Source organism: Trematomus bernacchii, unplaced genomic scaffold (assembly GCF_902827165.1).
Source record: "Trematomus bernacchii unplaced genomic scaffold, fTreBer1.1, whole genome shotgun sequence".
Lineage (NCBI taxonomy): Eukaryota > Metazoa > Chordata > Actinopteri > Perciformes > Nototheniidae > Trematomus > Trematomus bernacchii.
In genome coordinates, this window is record NW_022987714.1 from 15,451,268 (window position 1) to 15,475,582 (window position 24,315).

Here is a 24,315-nt window from a genome sequence, read left to right on the forward strand (position 1 = left end):
TCCCTTAGATTTCTGTGCTGTAGAGCTAAAATATCAAAAATGAAGCTCAAGTGTAACAATTATGGCCATATTACAGTAATTAGATATCTTCAAGTGATGAATAGTTATGACAAATGTGTACTTGGACTACCTTGCAATCAAAAGTAAAGTTTTAAGTGAAAGTTGCTCTCGTAGATGGGCCGGAAATGATAAAAAAGGGTAAAGGGTTTTAAGTGGCAATTTATTTAATATGTACTTATATAATTATATAATTCATTGCTTTAATAAATGAGTGCATAAACAATTATGTTGTATTTTAAGTAAAGATAAATATATACAATTATAAATAGTTAAATGAATATGTGAATATGTGAATAATTGAATCCGTAGAATTGTTATTTATCATAAATGTATACAAATACATGTAAACAAATGTGTGTATGTTTTATTTCTCTTTTTATTTTACTGAAGCACTTAATTATGCAATTAGACCATTTACTTTTGGACGCTAAACTGCTCCATAGTAAAAGTAATCAAACTTTGTAAAGATGATCAGTATCATCGTTTCACAATGAACAATGACATTTAAAAAAATCAAAGAAACCTTTATAAAACTATAAAATGTGTATTAATTCAAATTAAAGTTTTTTGTTCCACAATTTTTTCATCAGACAACTGAAAAATGTGGCTTGAAATAATTCTATGATGATATAGTGTAAAGTAAAAGACGGTCAGGGGTCAGTTATATAAATAAGTTTTTCTAAAATTACAAGTTATATGTTAATATGATTTTTAAGAAAAATAGGTTTCAAAAACAGTATGAAGGAAATGTTAGAAGGAGACTTACAGTTGAGTTACTAGCCCTACTGGATGAAATCCAAAATACAAGATATACTGGCAACACCTGTTCCAATCGATGCCTGTTGTCCACACCACATTTGGCAAGGGCCCATATTTAACCTCGCTGCGTACGCAAGCCAGATTGTATATAAGGGGGGCCAACAAGACAGAGGACAGTGTGGTGGAAGACATTCGGAGACTTCAGCTTGTGGTAGGCTTATCTTCTGCTGTATTTGCTCAATTTGTTTAAAATGTAAATTCATTGTAAAAAATATCATGAACAATTTTGTTGATTTAAGACCAATATGATATCTTCTCAACAGGATTGTGGAATATTTCTGACTTTTCAATAAGAGTGGAACAGGTATGAACATATTTCAACTACATTACATTTGTAAATATATTTTATTCTGTCAATCTAAGTTAGAAAAACGTTTTAATGAGCAAATTACTTTTAACTCCATACTGGAATGTGTTCTGGTAGCGGTACAAAATAATTGAAGTGTGGACTGTTAGCAATCCACATTTCAGTTTACTTCCTACCTCTGAGAACAAAGCAGCTGACCCCCACACGGCTTCCTGGGCCCCGTATAGTAGCTGCCCACTGCTTCTAATTCTGGGTTAAATTCAAAGACTGCTTTTCAATGAGTGTGGTGCTGTGCACATTTGTGTGACGATTTAACGAGAATTTGATTTGAATCCCTCCATTTCAATTTCAGGGAGAATTCAATTTAATGGGGATATGTTTATTTTTCTTTGATGGCAGACATTCTGGGCTGTTCAATCAAATTGATTGAAAACATTAAAATAAGTAAGATTAATAAGATTTATCTTACTTGTGTGTACTTCACAGAAATAAACTGCCACCATGAGTACCGACGCGGAGATGGCCACTTATGGCATAGCTGCCATTTACCTTCGTAAGCCAGAGAGGGAAAGAATTGAGGCTCAAAGCGCACCATTTGATGCCAAGAGTGCCTGCTATGTGTCTGATGTCAAGGAGCTGTACTTGAAGGCAACAATCCTCAAGAAAGATGGTGGCAAAGCCACTGTCAAAATACTGGGAACTGAGGATGTTCGTATCATTAAATCAGTGTGTACAAGGAATTCAATTTGATCAGTTCTCATTGTAACACATTTCCTGTTCTAGGAGAGGGTAGTGAAAGAAGAGGACATCAGCCCAATGAACCCTCCCAAGTATGACAAGATTGAGGACATGGCCATGATGACCCATCTCAATGAAGCCTCTGTGCTGTATAACCTCAAAGAGCGTTATGCAGCATGGATGATCTACGTAAGACTAATTGCCTAATGAGACTGAAAAATGTTTGCTGGAAACATGAAGTTACATTTAAATTCTCTATGATCACTTTTAGACCTACTCTGGGTTGTTCTGTGCCACTGTGAACCCCTACAAGTGGCTCCCAGTATACGATTCTGAATGTGTAAATGCCTATAGAGGCAAGAAGCGTATGGAGGCTCCACCCCACATCTTCTCTGTCTCTGACAACGCTTATCAGTTCATGGCTACTGGTAAGTCATTACCACTCATTTAGAACGCATCAGTATATAGGGTTTCTGTTTTTACATGTACTTGATTGGTTTATGTTTTTTTCACTTTTACAGATAGGGAAAACCAGTCTGTCTTGATCACGTAAGTTTGTAACATTTACAATTGTTTTTTAAATTAAGATTAATCAAACATATTGGTCAAGTTCTTAATGATCTCTGTCTATACCTAGTGGAGAATCTGGTGCTGGAAAGACTGTGAACACCAAGCGTGTCATCCAGTACTTTGCAACAATCTCAGTTTCTGGACCCAAAAGGGACACATCAAAGGTATGTTACTCTATGATGATGACGATTCAGGATTCTTTAGAAGTTTTTTCAGGGATGAACAAATGAAGTCGTTTCCTGACAGCAATTCTTAATCTGGATTTTAGGGGTCACTTGAGGATCAGATTATTGCAGCCAATCCATTGCTTGAGGCTTATGGTAACGCCAAAACTGTGAGGAATGACAACTCTTCTCGTTTTGTAAGTATGGAACAGTTTCTACACACGAGAGAAGCATTGTTACATTGCACATGTGGAGGGACATTAATGATTATGTTATTTCAAACAGGGTAAATTCATCAGAATCCATTTCAACACAGCTGGCAAACTGGCTAGTGCTGATATTGAGACTTGTAAGTAACAATCCTTATAGTATATACAAACTACTGTAAGTAAGATTTAGCCTGGCTCTGACATGATCAAATCTTGTAGATCTGCTGGAGAAGTCTAGAGTGACATTCCAGCTTGAGCAAGAGAGAGGCTACCATATCTTCTACCAGATGATGACTGCCCACATACCTGAGCTGATTGGTAAGAAGATTGAGATATTACAATTGTTTTAACCTTATTAGAGTTTTACATTAATAAAAAATATCTACTGACATGTTTATATTTTTGGGATTCTAGAACTGGCACTCCTCACAACCAACCCCTATGACTTCCCCATGTGTAGCATGGGTAAGATCACTGTGGCCAGCATTGATGACAAACTCGAGCTGGAAGCCACGGATGTGAGTAATTTTCAATTCAACATATTTAAATAGACTTTGTGAAACAAATGCAACATCATTACAACTCTTTTAAGAACTTTTGCTTGAGCAATTATGTTTTTTGTGTCTTTTGAAATCAGAATGCTATTGATATCCTGGGCTTCACTAATGAAGAGAAGATGAGCATTTACAGGATGACCGGTGCTGTGCTTCACCATGGTAACATGAAGTTCAAGCAAAAGCAGCGTGAGGAGCAGGCTGAGCCTGATGGCACAGAGGGTGAGTATTTAATCTTAGCTCAAGGCTTAGAGCTTGGCAACAACATTGGTACATTTCTTGATAACATTGTGTTCTTCACAAATTATGATGGACATTTCTGAATTGTTTTCAGATGCTGACAAGGTTGCTTATTTGCTGGGTCTGAACTCCGCTGACATGCTGAAGGCTCTGTGCTATCCTAGAGTGAAGGTCGGAAATGAGTATGTCACCAAGGGACAGACTGTACCTCAGGTAAACAATGATGATCAATATCAAACATTCTACTATTTGAAACAAAAAATGTAGTACAGATTTCATTAGGAAAAAGATATGCTATGTCAATTGGCATTTTTTGTACTTCTGTCAATGAGTTCTAATTGAATGCTAAATTCAAGGGAGATCTTTGATTCAATTTTTGGAATTTTAGTGCTATGTATCTTTAAAATAATATAATATACCAGTTGTATATGTCAAAAATGAAATCACATCACTGTTTTCTTTAAGGTCATGAACGCAGTGCCTGCCCTGGCCAAGTCTATCTATGAGAAGATGTTCTTGTGGATGGTCATCCGTATCAACCAGATGTTGGACACCAAACAAGCTAGACAGTACTATATTGGTGTGCTGGATATTGCTGGCTTTGAAATCTTTGATGTAAGCCAGAGTTCCAACAATTTAGCAGTTGATACTTCAATAAATAATAGTTCTTATTGCCTTGTAAGAGATTATAAAGATTATATGTCCATTTCAGTTCAATACATTGGAGCAGCTGTGCATCAACTTCACCAATGAGAAACTGCAACAGTTCTTCAACCACACCATGTTCGTCCTGGAGCAAGAGGAGTACAAGAAGGAGGGTATTATCTGGGAGTTCATTGACTTTGGAATGGACTTGGCTGCCTGCATTGAGCTGATTGAAAAGGTAAACACTTAATTTATTATATCATAAATCATATGTAACTGTTTTTGTATTTGTTATCATGTATCACTAAATTATATACCTCTTTCAACTTTTTAAAGCCCATGGGCATCTTCTCCATCCTTGAAGAGGAGTGCATGTTCCCCAAGGCCACAGACACATCCTTCAAGAACAAGCTGTATGACCAGCATCTTGGCAAAACCAAAGCATTTGAGAAGCCAAAGCCCGCAAAGGGCAAGGCTGAGGCCCACTTCTCCCTGGTGCACTATGCTGGTACCGTGGACTACAACGTCACTGGCTGGCTGGACAAGAACAAGGATCCCCTGAATGACTCTGTCATTCAGCTGTACATGAAATCCTCAGTGAAACTGCTTGTTCTGCTGTATCCTCCAGTAGTTGAGGGTAAGATAGTAACTACAGTAAACATATTTTAAGACCAGAGATAATATATACTTTTTACTAATCAAATGTATATTTGTATTATTATTTTATTTTAACTCATCAACTCAAACAATTACTTGTTTATGCTAATCTTGTGACATTCTAACAAAACATCACCAGAGGCTGGTAAGAAGGGAGGCAAGAAGAAGGGTGGTTCTATGCAGACTGTGTCCTCACAGTTCAGGGTAAGCTTTCTCAAAGCAAACATATCTAATAGCTCTCTGTTTAAACTAAAACTCACAATTGTGGCATTTCATGACATGAGACACCATTATGGATTACAGGAGAACTTGGGCAAGCTGATGACTAACTTGAGGAGCACCCATCCTCACTTTGTGCGCTGTCTGATTCCTAATGAGTCAAAGATTCCAGGTAAATAGAGAACATAATCGTGATAGTCTTAATGATTGGGTTAGGTTTTGTGTGGCTTCAATTAAGACACTTACTAATCATTAAAATCATTCATTATTAAATGTATTTTTTTACAGGACTGATGGAGAACCACCTGGTTATCCACCAGCTCAGGTGTAATGGTGTCCTGGAGGGTATTAGAATCTGCAGAAAAGGTTTCCCCAGCAGGATCCTCTATGCTGACTTCAAGCAGAGGTATAATTTATTTATACATAGAATTATAACCTCTCATTATTACAATGTAATGCTCCTCCTGACAATAAACTCTTTCATATAGATACAAGGTGCTGAATGCCGGTGTCATCCCTGAGGGTCAGTTCATGGACAACAAGAAGGCTTCAGAGAAGCTGCTTGGGTCAATTGATATCCCTCATGATGAATATAAATTTGGACACACCAAGGTAAGTACTTTACATTTACTTCATAACTGAGCTAATGAATATTTACCAAAGACGCTGTACAGTGTATTTGTTGTATGTTACTGTGACTACGGTAGTATGTATTATACATGTAATTAATTAAACTACCTCAGGAGGTAAACTCTGGTAGCCTCTCTTTTTCTATCCTGGAAAATAATAAAAATAAAAAACAATACTTCCTTGATTATGATGAAACAAGTGATTAAGACTTGGCATTAAAACCATTCCATCCAACCAAAAACCATCATATAAATAGGAGTCACATATTTCATTTTGTTTGTTTGCTTGCTTGTTATATAGTGTTTCAAGTGTTCATTACTTGAATTCCTCATTTATTTGCTGAAAGAAATGTATATTTCCCCTCCTCGAAAAAAGGTATTCTGAAATAAGTTTTTGTTTCTGTTTGTTCAGGTGTTCTTCAAGGCTGGCCTGCTGGGTACCCTTGAGGAGATGAGAGACGAAAAACTGGCACATCTGGTCACCATGACTCAGGCTTTAATGCGTGGTTTCCTCAGTAGAACGGAGTTTGTGAAGATGACACAAAGGAGGCACGTTGAAAACTGCTAATTCTGATCAATGGTGTAAAAAAAAAAGAAAATGGTCTAAAACCTATTTTTCTGTGCAGGGAAGCCGTATACACCATCCAGTACAACGTGCGCTCATTCATGAATGTGAAACACTGGCCATGGATGAAGATCTACTACAAGATTAAGCCTCTGCTGCAGAGTGCTGAAACTGAGAAGGAGCTGGCAAATATGAAGGAGAACTATGAAAAAATGAAAACTGACCTGGCTACTGCCCTGGCCAAGAAGAAGGAACTGGAGGAGAAGATGGTTTCCCTTCTGCAGGAGAAGAATGATCTGAGTCTGCAAGTAGCATCTGTAAGTAAACGTCAACAGACAAATACGCTTTTTCATGTTTGTGAATATATAAGAGCTAACATGTATTTTTATGAAAATGGTCTAGGAAGGAGAAAATCTTTCTGATGCTGAGGAGAGATGTGAGGGACTCATCAAGAGTAAGATTCAGTTGGAGGCCAAACTCAAAGAGACAACTGAGAGACTGGAGGATGAAGAGGAAATGAATGCTGAGCTCACTGCCAAGAAGAGAAAGCTGGAGGATGAATGCTCTGAGCTCAAGAAGGATATTGATGACCTGGAGCTTACCTTGGCCAAAGTGGAGAAGGAGAAACATGCCACTGAGAACAAGGTTTGGAATCAATGATCTGTCCATTAGGTAGTGAGATTATAATTATTTATTTGTATTAACAAAATCTTTCTTGCACACTTAGGTGAAGAACCTGACCGAGGAGATGGCCTCTCAGGATGAGAGCGTTGCTAAGCTGACCAAGGAAAAGAAAGCCCTTCAGGAGTCTCATCAGCAGACTCTTGATGACCTGCAGGCAGAGGAAGACAAAGTCAACACTCTGACTAAGGCCAAGACCAAGCTTGAGCAGCAAGTGGATGATGTAAGTTTACAGTCACTTGATTTGGCAAAGCAAGATTAATCTTGAACATGATCATTAAAAATGTACACCTTTGTTTAGCTTGAGGGTTCTCTGGAGCAAGAGAAGAAGCTGCGTATGGACCTGGAGAGAGCCAAGAGAAAGCTTGAGGGTGATCTCAAACTGGCCCAGGAATCCGTCATGGATCTTGAGAATGACAAGCAGCAGTCTGATGAGAAAATCAAAAAGTAACTTAGTTTTTCTGTTTGCACAACATACATTTTTTTAAAGAAGTGTTTAATTGCATGAACTCAATGTACTTTATCAATTTTTTTCACAGGAAGGACTTTGAATGCAGTCAGCTCCTTAGCAAGATTGAAGATGAGCAGTCTCTGGGTGCTCAGCTCCAGAAGAAGATCAAGGAGCTCCAGGTGAGATATTGTGTTACACTTAACAATACTTACAACAATACATTTGCTATTATGTGTAATAAAGTGAATGATTGCTAAAAGAGAAAACATCTACATTCAACAGGCTCGTATTGAGGAACTGGAAGAGGAGATTGAGGCTGAGCGTGCAGCTCGTGCCAAGGTTGAGAAGCAGAGAGCTGACCTCTCCAGGGAACTTGAGGAGATCAGTGAGAGGCTGGAGGAGGCTGGAGGTGCCACCTCTGCTCAGATTGAGATGAACAAGAAGCGTGAGGCTGAGTTCCAGAAGCTCCGTCGTGATCTTGAGGAGTCCACTCTGCAGCATGAAGCAACTGCTGCTGCCCTTCGCAAGAAGCAGGCTGACAGTGTTGCTGAGCTGGGAGAGCAGATTGACAACCTCCAGCGTGTCAAGCAGAAGCTTGAGAAGGAAAAGAGTGAATACAAGATGGAGATTGATGACCTCTCTAGCAACATGGAGAATGTTGCTAAGGCAAAGGTACACTAGCATTACATGCTTTTTTGATTATATTATATGTTAACAATATGAATATAGTACATCATGTCAATTATTTTGTGAATACAATCTGATCACTGATCTTGTTTATTTTTTCCTCATTAGGGAAATCTTGAAAAGATGTGCCGTACTCTTGAGGACCAACTTAGCGAACTGAAGACCAAGAATGATGAAAACGTCCGTCAAATCAACGACACAAGTGGACAGAAAGCACGTCTCCTGACCGAAAATGGTATCTACATGTTTTTGGTGAACGATCTGTGGAGTATATGATTGAGAAACGTACCACAAACTAACGTATTATAATATTTTTCACACAAGGTGAGTTCAGCCGTCAAGTTGAAGAGAAGGAATCTCTTGTCTCTCAGTTGACCAGAGGCAAGCAGGCCTTCACACAGCAGATTGATGAATTGAAGAGACAGATTGAAGAGGAGGTTAAGGTAAGAAACCATTAAGATAGTATATATTTGTATGATTTGTTTGTGATTTAGAAATTGTGTAAAGGTTAATAATATGTCTTACAACAGGCCAAGAATGCTCTTGCCCATGGCCTGCAATCAGCCCGCCATGACTGTGATCTGCTGAGGGAGCAGTTTGAAGAGGAGCAGGAGGCCAAGGCTGAGCTGCAGCGTGGAATGTCCAAGGCCAACAGTGAGGTGGCTCAGTGGAGATCAAAGTATGAAACTGATGCTATCCAGCGCACTGAGGAGCTTGAGGAATCCAAGTGAGTGACATTCAAACTGTTAAATGGCCAGAAGTGTAGCATTTTAGCAAAAACTCTACTGATTCCTGAATTGCTGGTAATAAAATTAGTATTTTTAAATGTGTATAGCTTCTTACTTTGAGGCCAATCATTTAGATTAATTAATACGGTAATTAGTTGTTTCATATATGCAAATATAATTAGAAAATAACTTGTAACTTTATGAGTTTAACTGAGCCACAAATACCTCCATTTTCAAACAGGAAAAAGCTTGCCCAGCGCCTTCAGGAGGCTGAGGAACAGATTGAGGCAGTGAATTCCAAGTGTGCTTCTCTTGAGAAAACCAAACAGAGGCTCCAGAGTGAGGTGGAGGACCTCATGATTGATGTGGAGAGGGCCAATGGCCTTGCTGCCAACCTGGACAAAAAGCAGAGGAACTTTGACAAGGTAACACAATTTACTGTGTTTGGTCATAACACACAAACAATGACATGAATATTTATTTTGCCCTGATACTTTAACATAACCAAAGAAACGCTATGAATTGTATTATTCAGGTGTTGGCAGAGTGGAAGCAGAAGTACGAGGAGGGTCAGGCAGAGCTTGAGGGAGCACAGAAGGAGGCTCGTTCTCTCAGCACTGAGCTGTTCAAGATGAAGAACTCTTATGAAGAGGCTCTTGATCAACTGGAGACCATGAAGCGTGAAAACAAGAATCTGCAACGTGAGTTCTACATAATGTCACAGACTTAATATTCAACATGTGTTGGAAAAATTATAATTGATATTTTACAATTTAAGGCTCAACAATATGATAAAACCCATGTATCTTTCTGCAGAGGAGATCTCAGATCTGACTGAACAGATTGGTGAGACTGGCAAGAACATCCATGAGCTGGAGAAGTCCAAGAAGCAGGTGGAGACAGAGAAGATTGAGATCCAGACAGCTCTTGAAGAGGCTGAGGTATTTCTTTTTCCTGGGAGTTTATAACATTACAAATCATTGACACATATATCAGTGTTTGAAGGCAAAGATGAGTGTTTAATTGTTTGATTTCATTAGGGAACTCTGGAACATGAAGAGTCTAAGATCCTGCGTGTCCAGCTGGAACTCAACCAGATTAAGGGTGAGGTGGACAGGAAGCTGGCAGAGAAAGATGAAGAGATGGAACAGATCAAGAGGAACAGCCAGAGAGTGACTGACTCCATGCAAAGCACTCTGGATTCTGAGGTCAGGAGCAGGAACGATGCCCTGAGAATCAAGAAGAAGATGGAGGGAGATCTGAATGAGATGGAGATTCAGCTCAGCCATGCCAACCGCCAGGCTGCTGAGTCCCAGAAGCAGCTGAGGAATGTGGCACGGCACAGCTGAAGGTATAGAAAGGAACAGTTGTTTTTCCAACTATGGTAGATTGGGCTACATTTTGGCATTCATGTTTTGTGTCTGATCTTTTTCTCACTAGGATGCACAACTGCACCTTGATGATGCTGTCAGAGCCCAGGATGACTTCAAGGAGCAGGCTGCTATGGTGGACCGTAGAAACGGTCTTATGGTGGCTGAAATTGAGGAACTTAGAGCTGCTCTGGAACAGACAGAGAGAAGTCGCAAAATTGCTGAGCAAGAGCTGGTTGATGCCAGTGAGCGTGTTGGACTTCTGCACTCTCAGGTGAACAAACCCAATCATTTGTTTCAATAATTCAAGAATCTAATGAGATCTTTAATATTGTGAATATTAGACAGGTGTTGACTTAGGAGGCTAAATATTTTTACCTTTTAGAACACAAGCCTTGTGAACACCAAGAAGAAGCTTGAGACAGACCTGGTCCAGATCCAGGGTGAAGTGGATGACATTGTTCAGGAAGCAAGGAATGCAGAGGAGAAGGCCAAGAAGGCCATCACTGATGTAGGTTTCAATGTCATGTGTTCTTGCTTTTAACGGCCATTTTTTTTGTTGATATTTCTAATTAACATGTTTTGATGTCTCCTGTAGGCTGCTATGATGGCTGAGGAGCTGAAGAAGGAGCAAGATACTAGTGCTCATCTGGAGAGGATGAAGAAGAACCTGGAGGTTGCTGTTAAGGACCTGCAGCACCGTCTGGATGAGGCTGAGAACCTGGCCATGAAGGGTGGCAAGAAGCAGCTCCAGAAACTTGAGTCTAGGGTAAAGAAAAGTCATACTAAGATTTATATAGCTGAAAGAAACCTTTGAAAACAAGCTGGATACTTAATGTTTTAATGTTATTCAAAAGGTGCATGAGCTGGAAGCAGAGGTTGAGGCTGAACAGAGACGTGGAGTAGATGCTGTTAAAGGTGTCCGCAAATATGAGAGGAGAGTTAAGGAGCTCACCTATCAGGTATGGTTACTTTCATAGTTAACATGTACAGTACCAATTTATCTAATATACTAACCTATTAAAATATTGAAACATGCTAATCTTACCTGTCTTTCACAGACTGAGGAAGATAAGAAAAATGTTTGCCAGGCTGCAGGATCTGGTTGACAAATTGCAGCTGAAGGTGAAGGCCTACAAGAGGCAGGCTGAGGAGGCGGTAAGGACAAAATATCATTTTTTTGTATATGTCAGATTTATTTTTACCAGCAAATCTTGCTGATTGTTAAGATTACCATCACATTCTTATATTATATTTGAAAGTGTTTGAAGGTTTCTGTACCTTAAACTATGTATCTCATATTCCAGGAGGAACAAGCCAATACTCATCTGTCCAAGTGCAGGAAGGTTCAGCATGAGCTGGAGGAGGCTGAGGAGCGTGCTGACATTGCAGAGTCCCAGGTCAACAAACTGAGAGCAAAGAGCCGTGACTCTGGCAAGGTAACTATAAAGACATTTCAGCTTTTATGAATGAAAATTAAATTAAATAACTCTCAATGCAATAGTTAAGTCTTGACAGAACAAATATAGCCCAAATCTTTATGAAATGAACGACAGAGAAAACATTCAGATGTATGCAGAGTATGATGTTTATGCTTGTGCATATACACTCTATGTATTTATATTTTGTTTGTTTTTTTACAGGGAAAAGAAGCAGCTGAGTAAAGCACTTGAGTGGATTGACTGTTTCTAATCATATAATATGATGTGAAATATACCACAATAAACGTTTTTGATCTTTAATGGAATTGTCTTTCTTATTAGTGCGAATGCTGTGCCGGTGTTATGCCGTGTTATGCATGGAAATTATATTGTTTCCAAACCTAACTTTGCCGTACAAATCATTGAAATGTCTGCGAGTATTCCCTCATGCAGACTGCGTGGGGCCTCATCTTGCGGAGGGAGCCTCAACTGAGCTGAAAAAGCGGCGCACCTATGCGCTTATGCGGCGCAATTAGTGTGGCGCGGCACGGTTTTGCCGCTGCGAGGCTCCACTAGCATCTAATATGCTTCTAGAAAGGGCAAATGTGAAGTTTGGAAAATGTAGGACAAAATGTGGGACAAATTCTTCCATCTTTGTTTGAATGTCTGGCATATAGTATGTTACATGCAACATACATGATGCATACATTTCTGATGTAGAGGTATGATTTAAAATCAATAAAGACCAAAAAATATGTATCTGATGTTACCATGTGTAATATTTGAGGCCTGTGGAAAGGAAAGCTATAAGCATGCCTCCAATGTGTATTTATAGGTCCATAGAACAGGCAATGGTAAGGAGAGCCTAAGACATTCCAATCATTATTAAGTCTGAGAGTATTTTTGGATCCGTCAGGATTAGTTGGTGGGACTGTTTGAGGAGAAGGGTAAAGAGGTTGACTATTGTCACTTTAATCCCAACATGTAAAATTTGCAAGAGCATAATGAATATCTTGGTCAAAAAAATCCAAGGAAACCTTTCCTGTGAAGCTGCACAATGTAAAGTTGAAAAATACTGTCAGAGAGAGACGTTTTATGTAGAGAAGAGCCAGAGAATGCGACTAGCTGTTCAAAGTATCTTTGTTTATTATTGTTTCAAGTTTATTGATTATTGATAGTGAGAATGTCTTACTGATTATTTTCCTCATTATGCAACAAACCTAAAAATCCATCTTTCAAAATTAAATTAAACCTAGTTTTACTGTAGTAATCCAGGACATTGATTTAATATTTGTTTAAATTGTATGATCACAAAAGGATTCTGTAAAATAAAAACATTTTACAAGTTATGCTATAAAAACTGTTAATTGTTATGTTACCAACATATTAATTATGGTTTAATTAATCAAATTAAAGAAGCAGTTTAAGATCATAGAAATTAATTTAAAAGGAATATACCTTTAAAAAAATTAAGAGGGTGTTCAAGAGCTTTAAATAAACTTAAAGAAAAGACCTGACCATACTTACTGAAACCTGACACATCAGATGATATGTAACAACAACATCAGTTGTATGCCAACCAGTCTGTCATACCACATTTGGTGTATGCCACATTTAACTTTTACTGTGTCATCAAATTGTATTCAATATAAAAGACACTGGGGGACACGATAGAGGGTAGCAGCAACAGCCTCTTCTGATTTCCTACTTGGGGTAATATGCTTTCTTAAGCTTGAAATGATTTGAATATGTATTTCATTCTCAATTATTTTGTTGTTATAGATATATTTGTTGAGTGAGTCTTGTTTTACCTTCTCTAACAACTAAAAACTGTTTTGAACAGGATTGATTCAATACTGTTGAAGGAGAAGGGGTTAGGTAAGGAAAACTTTTAAGTGTTTAATACATGTGCAAATTATTTATTCTTCATTTAATGTCTGCTGTAATTAATTGAAACGTTTACAAATCATCAAGAATATGTTAGTATATACTCTTAGTTAAAACCAAGTCTGAAACGGACTTTGAGTGAAATTAAAGCCAACCTGTAACAATACAGAGATAATGTTTACATGCAAATTTGTAGATATGTATCTGCATCATTTTAAGTTCAAATGATGTTGAATTACATGTGCAATCTAATGAACATAGGTCTAAGTTGCAATTAATTTGTAATTATCCAACAGACATCAGCCGGCACCATGAGTACAGACGCGGAGATGGCCACTTATGGCATAGCTGCCATTTACCTTCGTAAGCCAGAGAGGGAAAGAATTGAGGCTCAAAGCGCACCTTTTGATGGCAAGAGTGCCTGCTATGTGGCTGATGTCAAGGAGCTGTACTTGAAGGGATCAATCCTCAAGAAAGATGGTGACAAAATCACTGTCAAAGTCTTGACCACTCAGGAGGTTTGTATCACAAAGTCAGAGTTAAAGTGGGAAGCCAGAGAGAACTAGGAATGTAAAATGATTGGATCTAATTGTGAAACATTTCCTGTTCTAGGAGAAGGTAATGAAAGAGTGTGATGTGTATCCAATGAACCCTCCCAAGTATGACAAGATTGAGGACATGGCCATGATGACCCATCTCAATGAAGCCTCTGTGCTGTATAACCTCAAAGAGCGTTATGCAGCATGGATGATCTACGTAAGTAAATTTGTCTAATGAGAATAAGAGAAATATTGGATATTGCTATAGATATATACATCTATATATATATATAGGAAGGTTACATTTTAATTCCCTATGATCACTTTTAGACCTACTCTGGGTTGTTCTGTGCCACTGTGAACCCCTACAAGTGGCTCCCAGTATACGATTCTGAATGTGTAAATGCCTATAGAGGCAAGAAGCGTATGGAGGCTCCACCCCACATCTTCTCTGTCTCTGACAACGCTTATCAGTTCATGGCTACTGGTAAGTCATTACCACTCATTTAGAACGCATCAGTATATAGGGTTTCTGTTTTTAACATGTGCTTGATTGGTTTATGTTTTTTTCACTTTTACAGATAGGGAAAACCAGTCTGTCTTGATCACGTAAGTTTGTAACATTTACAATTGTTTTTTAAATTAAGATTAATCAAACATATTGGTCAAGTTCTTAATGATCTCTGTCTATACCTAGTGGAGAATCTGGTGCTGGAAAGACTGTGAACACCAAGCGTGTCATCCAGTACTTTGCAACAATCTCAGTTTCTGGACCCAAGAGGGACACATCAAAGGTATGTTACTCTATGATGATGACGATTCAGGATTCTTTAGAAGTTTTTTCAGGGATGAACAAATGAAGTCGTTTCCTGACAGCAATTCTTAATCTGGATTTTAGGGGTCACTTGAGGATCAGATTATTGCAGCCAATCCATTGCTTGAGGCTTATGGTAACGCCAAAACTGTGAGGAATGACAACTCTTCTCGTTTGTAAGTATGGAACAGTTTCTACACACGAGAGAAGCATTGTTACATTGCCACATGTGGAGGGACATTAATGATTATGTTATTTCAAACAGGGTAAATTCAATCAGAATCCATTTCAACACAGCTGGCAAACTGGCTAGTGCTGATATTGAGACTTGTAAGTAACAATCCTTATAGTATATACAAACTACTGTAAGTAAGATTTAGCCTGGCTCTGACATATGATCAAATCTTGTAGATCTGCTGGAGAAGTCTAGAGTGACATTCCAGCTTGAGCAAGAGAGAGGCTACCATATCTTCTACCAGATGATGACCGCCCACATACCTGAGCTGATTGGTAAGGAGATTGAGATATTACAATTGTTTTAACCTTATTTTACATTTATAAAAAATATCTACTGACATGTTTATATTTTTGGGATTCTAGAACTGGCACTCCTCACAACCAACCCCTACGACTTCCCCATGTGTAGCATGGGTAAGATCACTGTGGCCAGCATTGATGACAAACTCGAGCTGGAAGCCACGGATGTGAGTAATTTTCAATTCAACATATTTAAATAGACTTTGTGAAACAAATGCAACATCATTACAACTCTTTTAAGAACTTTTGCTTGAGCAATTATGTTTTTTGTGTCTTTTGAAACCAGAATGCTATTGATATCCTGGGCTTCACTAATGAAGAGAAGATGAGCATTTACAGGATGACCGGTGCTGTGCTTCACCATGGTAACATGAAGTTCAAGCAAAAGCAGCGTGAGGAGCAGGCTGAGCCTGATGGCACAGAGGGTGAGTATTTAATCTTAGCTCAAAGCTTAGAGCTTGGCAACAACATTGGTACATTTCTTGATAACATTGTGTTCTTCACAAATTATAATGGACATTTCTGAATTGTTTTCAGATGCTGACAAGGTTGCTTATTTGCTGGGTCTGAACTCCGCTGACATGCTGAAGGGTCTGTGCTATCCTAGAGTGAAGGTCGGAAATGAGTATGTCACCAAGGGACAGACTGTACCTCAGGTAAACAATACATATCAATATTCGACTTTGTACTATTTAAAAACTAAAAATGTAGTACAGAGTTCACTAGGAAAAAGAAACGCGATATCTGTTGGCGTATTTCTTTCAATGAGTTCCCTATATTTAATACTAAATTCAAAAGTCAAGGGACATCTTTGATGCAATTTTTATACTTGAAATGTTGTGTCATGTTTCTTTATAAGGTAAAAAAAAACGGTTTTATATTGTCAAAAATCTAATCACATTACTGTTTTCTTTAAGGTCATGAACTCAGTGCCTGCCCTGGCCAAGTCTATCTATGAGAAGATGTTCTTGTGGATGGTCATCCGTATCAACCAGATGTTGGACACCAAACAAGCTAGACAGTACTATATTGGTGTGCTGGATATTGCTGGCTTTGAAATCTTTGATGTAAGCCTGAGTTCCAACAATTTAGCAGTTGATACTTCAATAAATAATAGTTCTTATTGCCTTGTAAGAGATTATAAAGATTATATGTCCATTTCAGTTCAATACATTGGAGCAGCTGTGCATCAACTTCACCAATGAGAAACTGCAACAGTTCTTCAACCACACCATGTTCGTCCTGGAGCAAGAGGAGTACAAGAAGGAGGGTATTATCTGGGAGTTCATTGACTTTGGAATGGACTTGGCTGCCTGCATTGAGCTGATTGAAAAGGTAAACACTTAATTTATTATATCATAAATCATATGTAACTGTTTTTGTATTTGTTATCATGTATCACTAAATTATATACCTCTTTCAACTTTTTAAAGCCCATGGGCATCTTCTCCATCCTTGAAGAGGAGTGCATGTTCCCCAAGGCCTCAGACACATCCTTCAAGAACAAGCTGTATGACCAGCATCTTGGCAAAACCAAAGCATTTGAGAAGCCAAAGCCCGTAAAGGGCAAGCCTGAGGCCCACTTCTCCCTGGTGCACTATGCTGGTATCGTGGACTACAACATCTCTGGCTGGCTGGACAAGAACAAGGATCCCCTGAATGACTCTGTCATTCAGCTGTACATGAAATCCTCAGTGAAACTGCTTGTTCTGCTGTATCCTCCAGTAGTTGAGGGTAAGATAGTAACTACAGTAAACATATTTTAAGACCAGAGATAACATATACTTTTTACTAATAATATTTGTAATATTATTTTATTTTAACTCATCAACTATTACTTGTTTATGCTAATCTTGTGACATTCTAACAAAACATCACCAGAGGCTGGTAAGAAGGGAGGCAAGAAGAAGGGTGGTTCTATGCAGACTGTGTCCTCACAGTTCAGGGTAAGCTTTCTCAAAGCAAACATATCTAATAGCTCTCTGTTTAAACTAAAACTCACAATTGTGGCATTTCATGACATGAGACACCATTATGGATTACAGGAGAACTTGGGCAAGCTGATGACTAACTTGAGGAGCACCCATCCTCACTTTGTGCGCTGTCTGATTCCTAATGAGTCAAAGACTCCAGGTAAATAGAGAACATAATCGTGATAGTCTTAATGATTGGGTTAGGTTTTGTTTGCATTTAATTAAGACACTTACTAATCATTAAAATCATTCATTATGAAATGTATTTGTATACAGGACTGATGGAGAACTTCCTGGTTATCCACCAGCTCAGGTGTAATGGTGTCCTGGAGGGTATTAGAATCTGCAGAAAAGGTTTCCCCAGCAGGGTCCTCTATGCTGACTTCAAGCAGAGGTATCAGTCGATATTGCAATAGGTTAATTTTTGAAGCAGATTATTAAAATGTAATGCTCCCACTGACCATAAACCTTTTCATAAAAGATACAAGGTGCTGAATCCCAGTGTCATCCCTGAGGGTCAGTTCATGGACAACAAGAAGGCTTCAGAGAAGCTGCTTGGGTCAGTTGATGTTCCTCATGACGAGTATAAATTTGGACACACCAAGGTAAGCACCTTCCCTTAACATACTAAAGATTCATTTCGAATGAAGTCAAGTGGTTCAGTTTAGTGTGTCTGATCGTTTTCATATTAATTCAACATGTATATATGAACCTTAGAAACCAAAAAAAGAGAAAGAAAATAGGAGAAAATGTGAAACTCCCTTTAATTTAAGATATCTGGTGCCAAGGAAACACAGAAGTGAATTACTGGCACTATAAAGAGAAAGAAGCCACCATGTGGCAGGACTATATCAGTTCATTATACATTTTTTTTACATTTTCTTTTGTTCAGGTGTTCTTCAAGGCTGGACTGCTGGGTACCCTTGAGGAGATGAGAGACGAAAAACTTGCATCTCTGGTCACCCTGACTCAGGCTTTGGCCCGTGGCTATATCATGAGAAAGGCGTTTATAAAGATGATTGAGAGAAGGCATGTTGCTAACAACTCATTCTCAATTGTGATTTGAGAATTCAAATATAACATCGTCTAAAAAAGCTGTTTCTTTTTTGCAGGGAAGCTATATATACCATCCAGTACAATATCCGCTCATTCATGAATGTGAAACACTGGCCATGGATGAAGGTCTACTACAAGATTAAGCCTCTGCTGCAGAGTGCTGAAACTGAGAAGGAGCTGGCAAATATGAAGGAGAACTATGACAAGATGAAAACTGACCTGGCTACTGCCCTGGCCAAGAAGAAGGAACTGGAGGAGAAGATGGTTTCCCTTCTGCAGGAGAAGAATGATCTGAGTCTGCAAGTAGCATCTGTAAGTACAAACATTATCAGACAGATGAGATCGTTTTTCCATGTATGTCCAAGTTGATTTGCTCATTTCTAATTTTATAAAATGGTCTAGGAAGGAGAAAATCTGTCAGATGCTGAGGAGAGATGTGAGGGACTTATCAAAGGTAAGATTCAGATGGAGGCCAAACTCAAAGAGACAAGTGAGAGACTGGAGGATGAAGAGGAAATCAATGCCGAGCTCACTGCCAAAAAGAGAAAGCTGGAGGATGAATGCTCTGAGCTCAAGAAGGATATTGATGACCTGGAGCTTACCTTGGCCAAAGTGGAGAAGGAGAAACATGCCACTGAGAACAAGGTTTGGAATTCATAATCTGTCCATTAGGTGAAGTGAAATGATAGTGTTCTTTGTATTGACAATTTCTTGCACATTTAGGTGAAGAACCTGACCGAGGAGATGGCCTCTCAGGATGAGAGCGTTGCTAAGCTGAGCAAGGAAAAGAAAGCCCTTCAGGAGTCTCATCAGCAGACTCTTGATGACCTGCAGGCAGAGGAAGACAAAGTCAACACTCTGACTAAGGCCAAGACCAAGCTTGAGCAGCAAGTGGATGATGTAAGTTTACAGTCACTTGATTTGGCAAAGCAAGATTAATCTTGAACATGATCATTAAAAATGTACACCTTTGTTTAGCTTGAGGGTTCTCTGGAGCAAGAGAAGAAGCTGCGTATGGACCTGGAGAGAGCCAAGAGAAAGCTTGAGGGTGATCTCAAACTGGCCCAGGAATCCGTCATGGATCTTGAGAATGACAAGCAGCAGTCTGATGAGAAAATCAAAAAGTAACTTAGTTTTTCTGTTTGCACAACATACATTTTTTTAAAGAAGTGTTCAATTGCATGAACTCAATGTACTTTATCAATTTTTTTCACAGGAAGGACTTTGAATGCAGTCAGCTCCTTAGCAAGATTGAAGATGAGCAGTCTCTGGGTGCTCAGCTCCAGAAGAAGATCAAGGAGCTCCAGGTGAGATATTGTGTTACACTTAACAATACTGCATACATTTGCTATTATGTGTAATAAAGTGAATGATTGCTAAAAGAGAAAACATCTACATTCAACAGGCTCGTATTGAGGAACTGGAAGAGGAGATTGAGGCTGAGCGTGCAGCTCGTGCCAAGGTTGAGAAGCAGAGAGCTGACCTCTCCAGGGAACTTGAGGAGATCAGTGAGAGGCTGGAGGAGGCTGGAGGTGCCACCTCTGCTCAGATTGAGATGAACAAGAAGCGTGAGGCTGAGTTCCAGAAGCTCCGTCGTGATCTTGAGGAGTCCACTCTGCAGCATGAAGCAACTGCTGCTGCCCTTCGCAAGAAGCAGGCTGACAGTGTTGCTGATCTGGGAGAGCAGATTGACAACCTCCAGCGTGTCAAGCAGAAGCTTGAGAAGGAAAAGAGTGAATACAAGATGGAGATTGATGACCTCTCTAGCAACATGGAGAATGTTGCTAAGGCAAAGGTACACTAGCATTACATGCTTTTTTTAAATTATATTACATGTGCCAATTACCAATATGAATATAGTACATAATGTAAATTATTTTATGAATAAGATCTGATCACTGATCTTGTTTATTTTTTCCTGATTAGGGAAATCTTGAAAAGATGTGCCGTAGTCTTGAGGACCAACTTAGCGAACTGAAGACCAAGAATGATGAAAACGTCCGTCAAATCAACGACACAAGTTCACAGAAAGCACGGCTCCTTACAGAAAATGGTATTTACAACTTTTAGTCAATGATCAGTAGTGTATGTTATTGAGAAACCTAACACAAACTAATGTATTATGACATTTTTCACACAAGGCGAGTTCAGCCGTCAAGTTGAAGAGAAGGAAGCTCTTGTCTCTCAGTTGACCAGAGGCAAGCAGGCCTCCACACAGCAGATTGAGGAACTGAAGAGACACATTGAAGAGGAGGTTAAGGTAAGAAACCATTAAGATGGTGTGTATTGGTATTGTTGTAAATTAGATATTGTGCAAAGGTCAATAATATGTCTTACAACAGGCCAAGAATGCTCTTGCCCATGGCCTGCAATCAGCCCGCCATGACTGTGATCTGCTGAGGGAGCAGTTTGAAGAGGAGCAGGAGGCCAAGGCTGAGCTGCAGCGTGGAATGTCCAAGGCCAACAGTGAGGTGGCTCAGTGGAGATCAAAGTATGAAACTGATGCTATCCAGCGCACTGAGGAGCTTGAGGAATCCAAGTGAGTGACATTCAAGTGTAGCATTTTTGTAAAACTCAACCGATGGCTGATTATCTTGTATGAATACTTGAATTTAAACAAACATTGTCTATATAAACATTATTTTTAACTTGTGTTTACTTACAAATATTAGAGATTGAAAGACTTCTTTCAGGTTGATCTAGAATCTAAAAAATATTTTAAAATAGTATTATTTTTATAATGAGCTTCTTTAAGCATCAAATACCTCCATTTTCAAACAGGAAAAAGCTTGCCCAGCGCCTTCAGGAGGCTGAGGAACAGATTGAGGCAGTGAATTCCAAGTGTGCTTCTCTTGAGAAAACCAAACAGAGGCTCCTGAGTGAGGTGGAGGACCTCATGATTGATGTGGAGAGGGCCAATGGCCTTGCTGCCAACCTGGACAAAAAGCAGAGGAACTTTGACAAGGTAACACAATTTACTGTGTTTGGTCATAACACACAAACAATGACATGAATATTTATTTTGCCCTGATACTTTAACATAACCAAAGAAACGCTATGAATTGTATTATTCAGGTGTTGGCAGAGTGGAAGCAGAAGTACGAGGAGGGTCAGGCAGAGCTTGAGGGAGCACAGAAGGAGGCTCGTTCTCTCAGCACTGAGCTGTTCAAGATCAAGAACTCTTATGAGGAGGCTCTTGATCAACTGGAGACCATGAAGCGTGAAAACAAGAATCTGCAACGTGAGTTCTACATAATGTCACAGAGTTAATATTCAACATGTGTTGGAAAAATTATAATTGATATTTTACAATTTAAGGCTCAACAATATGATAAAACCCATGTATCTTTCTGCAGAGGAGATCTCAGATCTGACTGAACAGATTGGTGAGACTGGCAAGAACATCCATGAGCTGGAGAAGTCCAAGAAGCAGCTGGAGACAGAGAAGGCTGAAATCCAGACAGCTCTTGAAGAGGCTGAGGTATTTCTTTTTCCTGGGAGTTTATAACATTACAAATCATTGACACATATATCAGTGTTTGAAGGCAAAGATGAGTGTTTAATTGTTTGATTTCATTAGGGAACTCTGGAACATGAAGAGTCTAAGATCCTGCGTGTCCAGCTGGAACTCAACCAGATTAAGGGTGAGGTGGACAGGAAGCTGGCAGAGAAAGATGAAGAGATGGAACAGATCAAGAGGAACAGTCAGAGAGTGATTGACTCCATGCAAAGCACTCTGGATTCTGAGGTCAGGAGCAGGAACGATGCCCTGAGAATCAAGAAGAAGATGGAGGGAGATCTGAATGAGATGGAGATTCAGCTCAGCCATGCCAACCGCCAGGCTTCTGAGTCCCAGAAGCAGCTGAGGAATGTGCAGGCACAGCTGAAGGTATTGAAAGGAACATTGTTTTTCCAACTATGGTAGATTGGGCTACATTTTGGCATTCATGTATATGTCTGATCTTTTTCTCACTAGGATGCACAACTGCACCTTGATGATGCTGTCAGAGCCCAGGAGGACTTCAAGGAGCAGGCTGCTATGGTGGAGCGTAGAAACGGTCTTATGGTGGCTGAAATTGAGGAACTTAGAGCTGCTCTGGAACAGACAGAGAGAAGTCGCAAAATTGCTGAGCAAGAGCTGGTTGATGCCAGTGAGCGTGTTGGACTTCTGCACTCTCAGGTGAACAAACCCAATCATTTGTTTCAATAATTCAAGAATCTAATGAGATCTTTAATATTGTGAATATTAGACAGGTGTTGACTTAGGAGGCTAAATATTTTTACCTTTTAGAACACAAGCCTTGTGAACACCAAGAAGAAGCTTGAGACAGACCTGGTCCAGGTCCAGGGTGAAGTGGATGACATTGTTCAGGAAGCAAGGAATGCAGAGGAGAAGGCTAAGAAGGCCATCACTGATGTAGGTTTCAATGTCATGTGTTCTTACTTTAACTGCAATGGTTTTTCCTTGATATGTCTAGTTAACATGTTATGCTGTCTCCTGTAGGCTGCTATGATGGCTGAGGAGCTGAAGAAGGAGCAAGATACTAGTGCTCATCTTGAGAGGATGAAGAAGAACCTGGAGGTTGCTGTTAAGGACCTGCAGCACCGTCTGGATGAGGCTGAGAACCTGGCCATGAAGGGTGGCAAGAAGCAGCTCCAGAAACTTGAGTCTAGGGTAGGATATGATTCTAAGGGTTACACAGCTATAGCAAGACTTTGGGGGAAAAAACAGTATACTTCATTTTTTACTTTTATTCAAAAGGTGCGTGAGCTGGAGGCAGAGGTTGAGGCTGAACAGAGACGTGGAGTAGATGCTGTTAAAGGTGTCCGCAAATATGAGAGGAGAGTTAAGGAGCTCACCTATCAGGTATGGTTACTTTCATAGTTAACATGTACAGTACCAATTTATCTAATATACTAACCTATTAAAATATTGAAATATGCAAATCTTACCTGTCTTTCACAGACTGAGGAAGATAAGAAAAATGTTGCCAGGCTGCAGGATCTGGTTGACAAATTGCAGCTGAAGGTGAAGGGCTACAAGAGGCAGGCTGAGGAGGCGGTAAGGACAAAATATCATTTTTTTGTATATGTCAGATTTATATTTACCAGCAAATCTTGCTGATTGTTAAGATTACCATCACATTCTTATATTATATTTGAAAGTGTTTGAAGGTTTCTGTACCTTAAACTATGTATCTCTTATTCCAGGAGGAACAAGCCAATACTCATCTGTCCAAGTGCAGGAAGGTTCAGCATGAGCTGGAGGAGGCTGAGGAGCGTGCTGACATTGCAGAGACCCAGGTCAACAAACTGAGAGCAAAGAGCCGTGACTCTGGCAAGGTAACTATATCAAATGTGTTTAATCAAAAACAATGTATTTTAAATCTGATTAAGTTTTACCCAACTGTAAGGCATGTTAATTTGTATCAAAATCAATCTAACCTTTTATGTCTATGTTTCCAGGGAAAAGAGGTAGCCGAGTAAAGCACACTGCCCGATCAGCTGTTTCTAATCATAAAATATGATGTGAAATATTCTGTAAAAATAAAGGTTTACCTTTTTGCACTTATTTTGCCGTCTGCCTGCTCTTTGATTGTATGAGAGATACTTTTTAGACTGGGAAAAGGTATCCCAGTATGCTATCTAGAAATCACATTTGCACAAGCAGTGTTATCCTACCCAGTGGACCAAGCTCCACAAAACAAAGTCCACACATTTGAAATAGATGGTTTGCCACAACATCAAATATGGTGATTCTCATCATATGTCTTAATTGTGATATTTTTAAGTAT

General features: G+C 39.3%; 1 protein-coding gene and 1 pseudogene across 1 annotated transcript; both read left to right on the plus strand.

The window, feature by feature from the left end:
• Window positions 1-982: 982 nt before the first annotated feature.
• LOC117491540 lies at window positions 983-24,092 on the plus strand (annotated as a pseudogene).
• On the plus strand, window positions 13,390-15,145 carry LOC117491399 (myosin-13). The gene is made up of 8 exons (XM_034141361.1): window positions 13,390-13,427; window positions 13,558-13,592; window positions 13,898-14,119; window positions 14,214-14,357; window positions 14,471-14,627; window positions 14,722-14,749; window positions 14,838-14,934; window positions 15,039-15,145. The coding sequence occupies exons 3-8, from the start codon at window positions 13,913-13,915 to the stop codon at window positions 15,132-15,134; spliced, it is 729 nt and encodes a 242-aa protein (XP_033997252.1). The 5' UTR covers window positions 13,390-13,427; window positions 13,558-13,592; window positions 13,898-13,912; the 3' UTR covers window positions 15,135-15,145.
• Window positions 24,093-24,315: the final 223 nt, after the last annotated feature.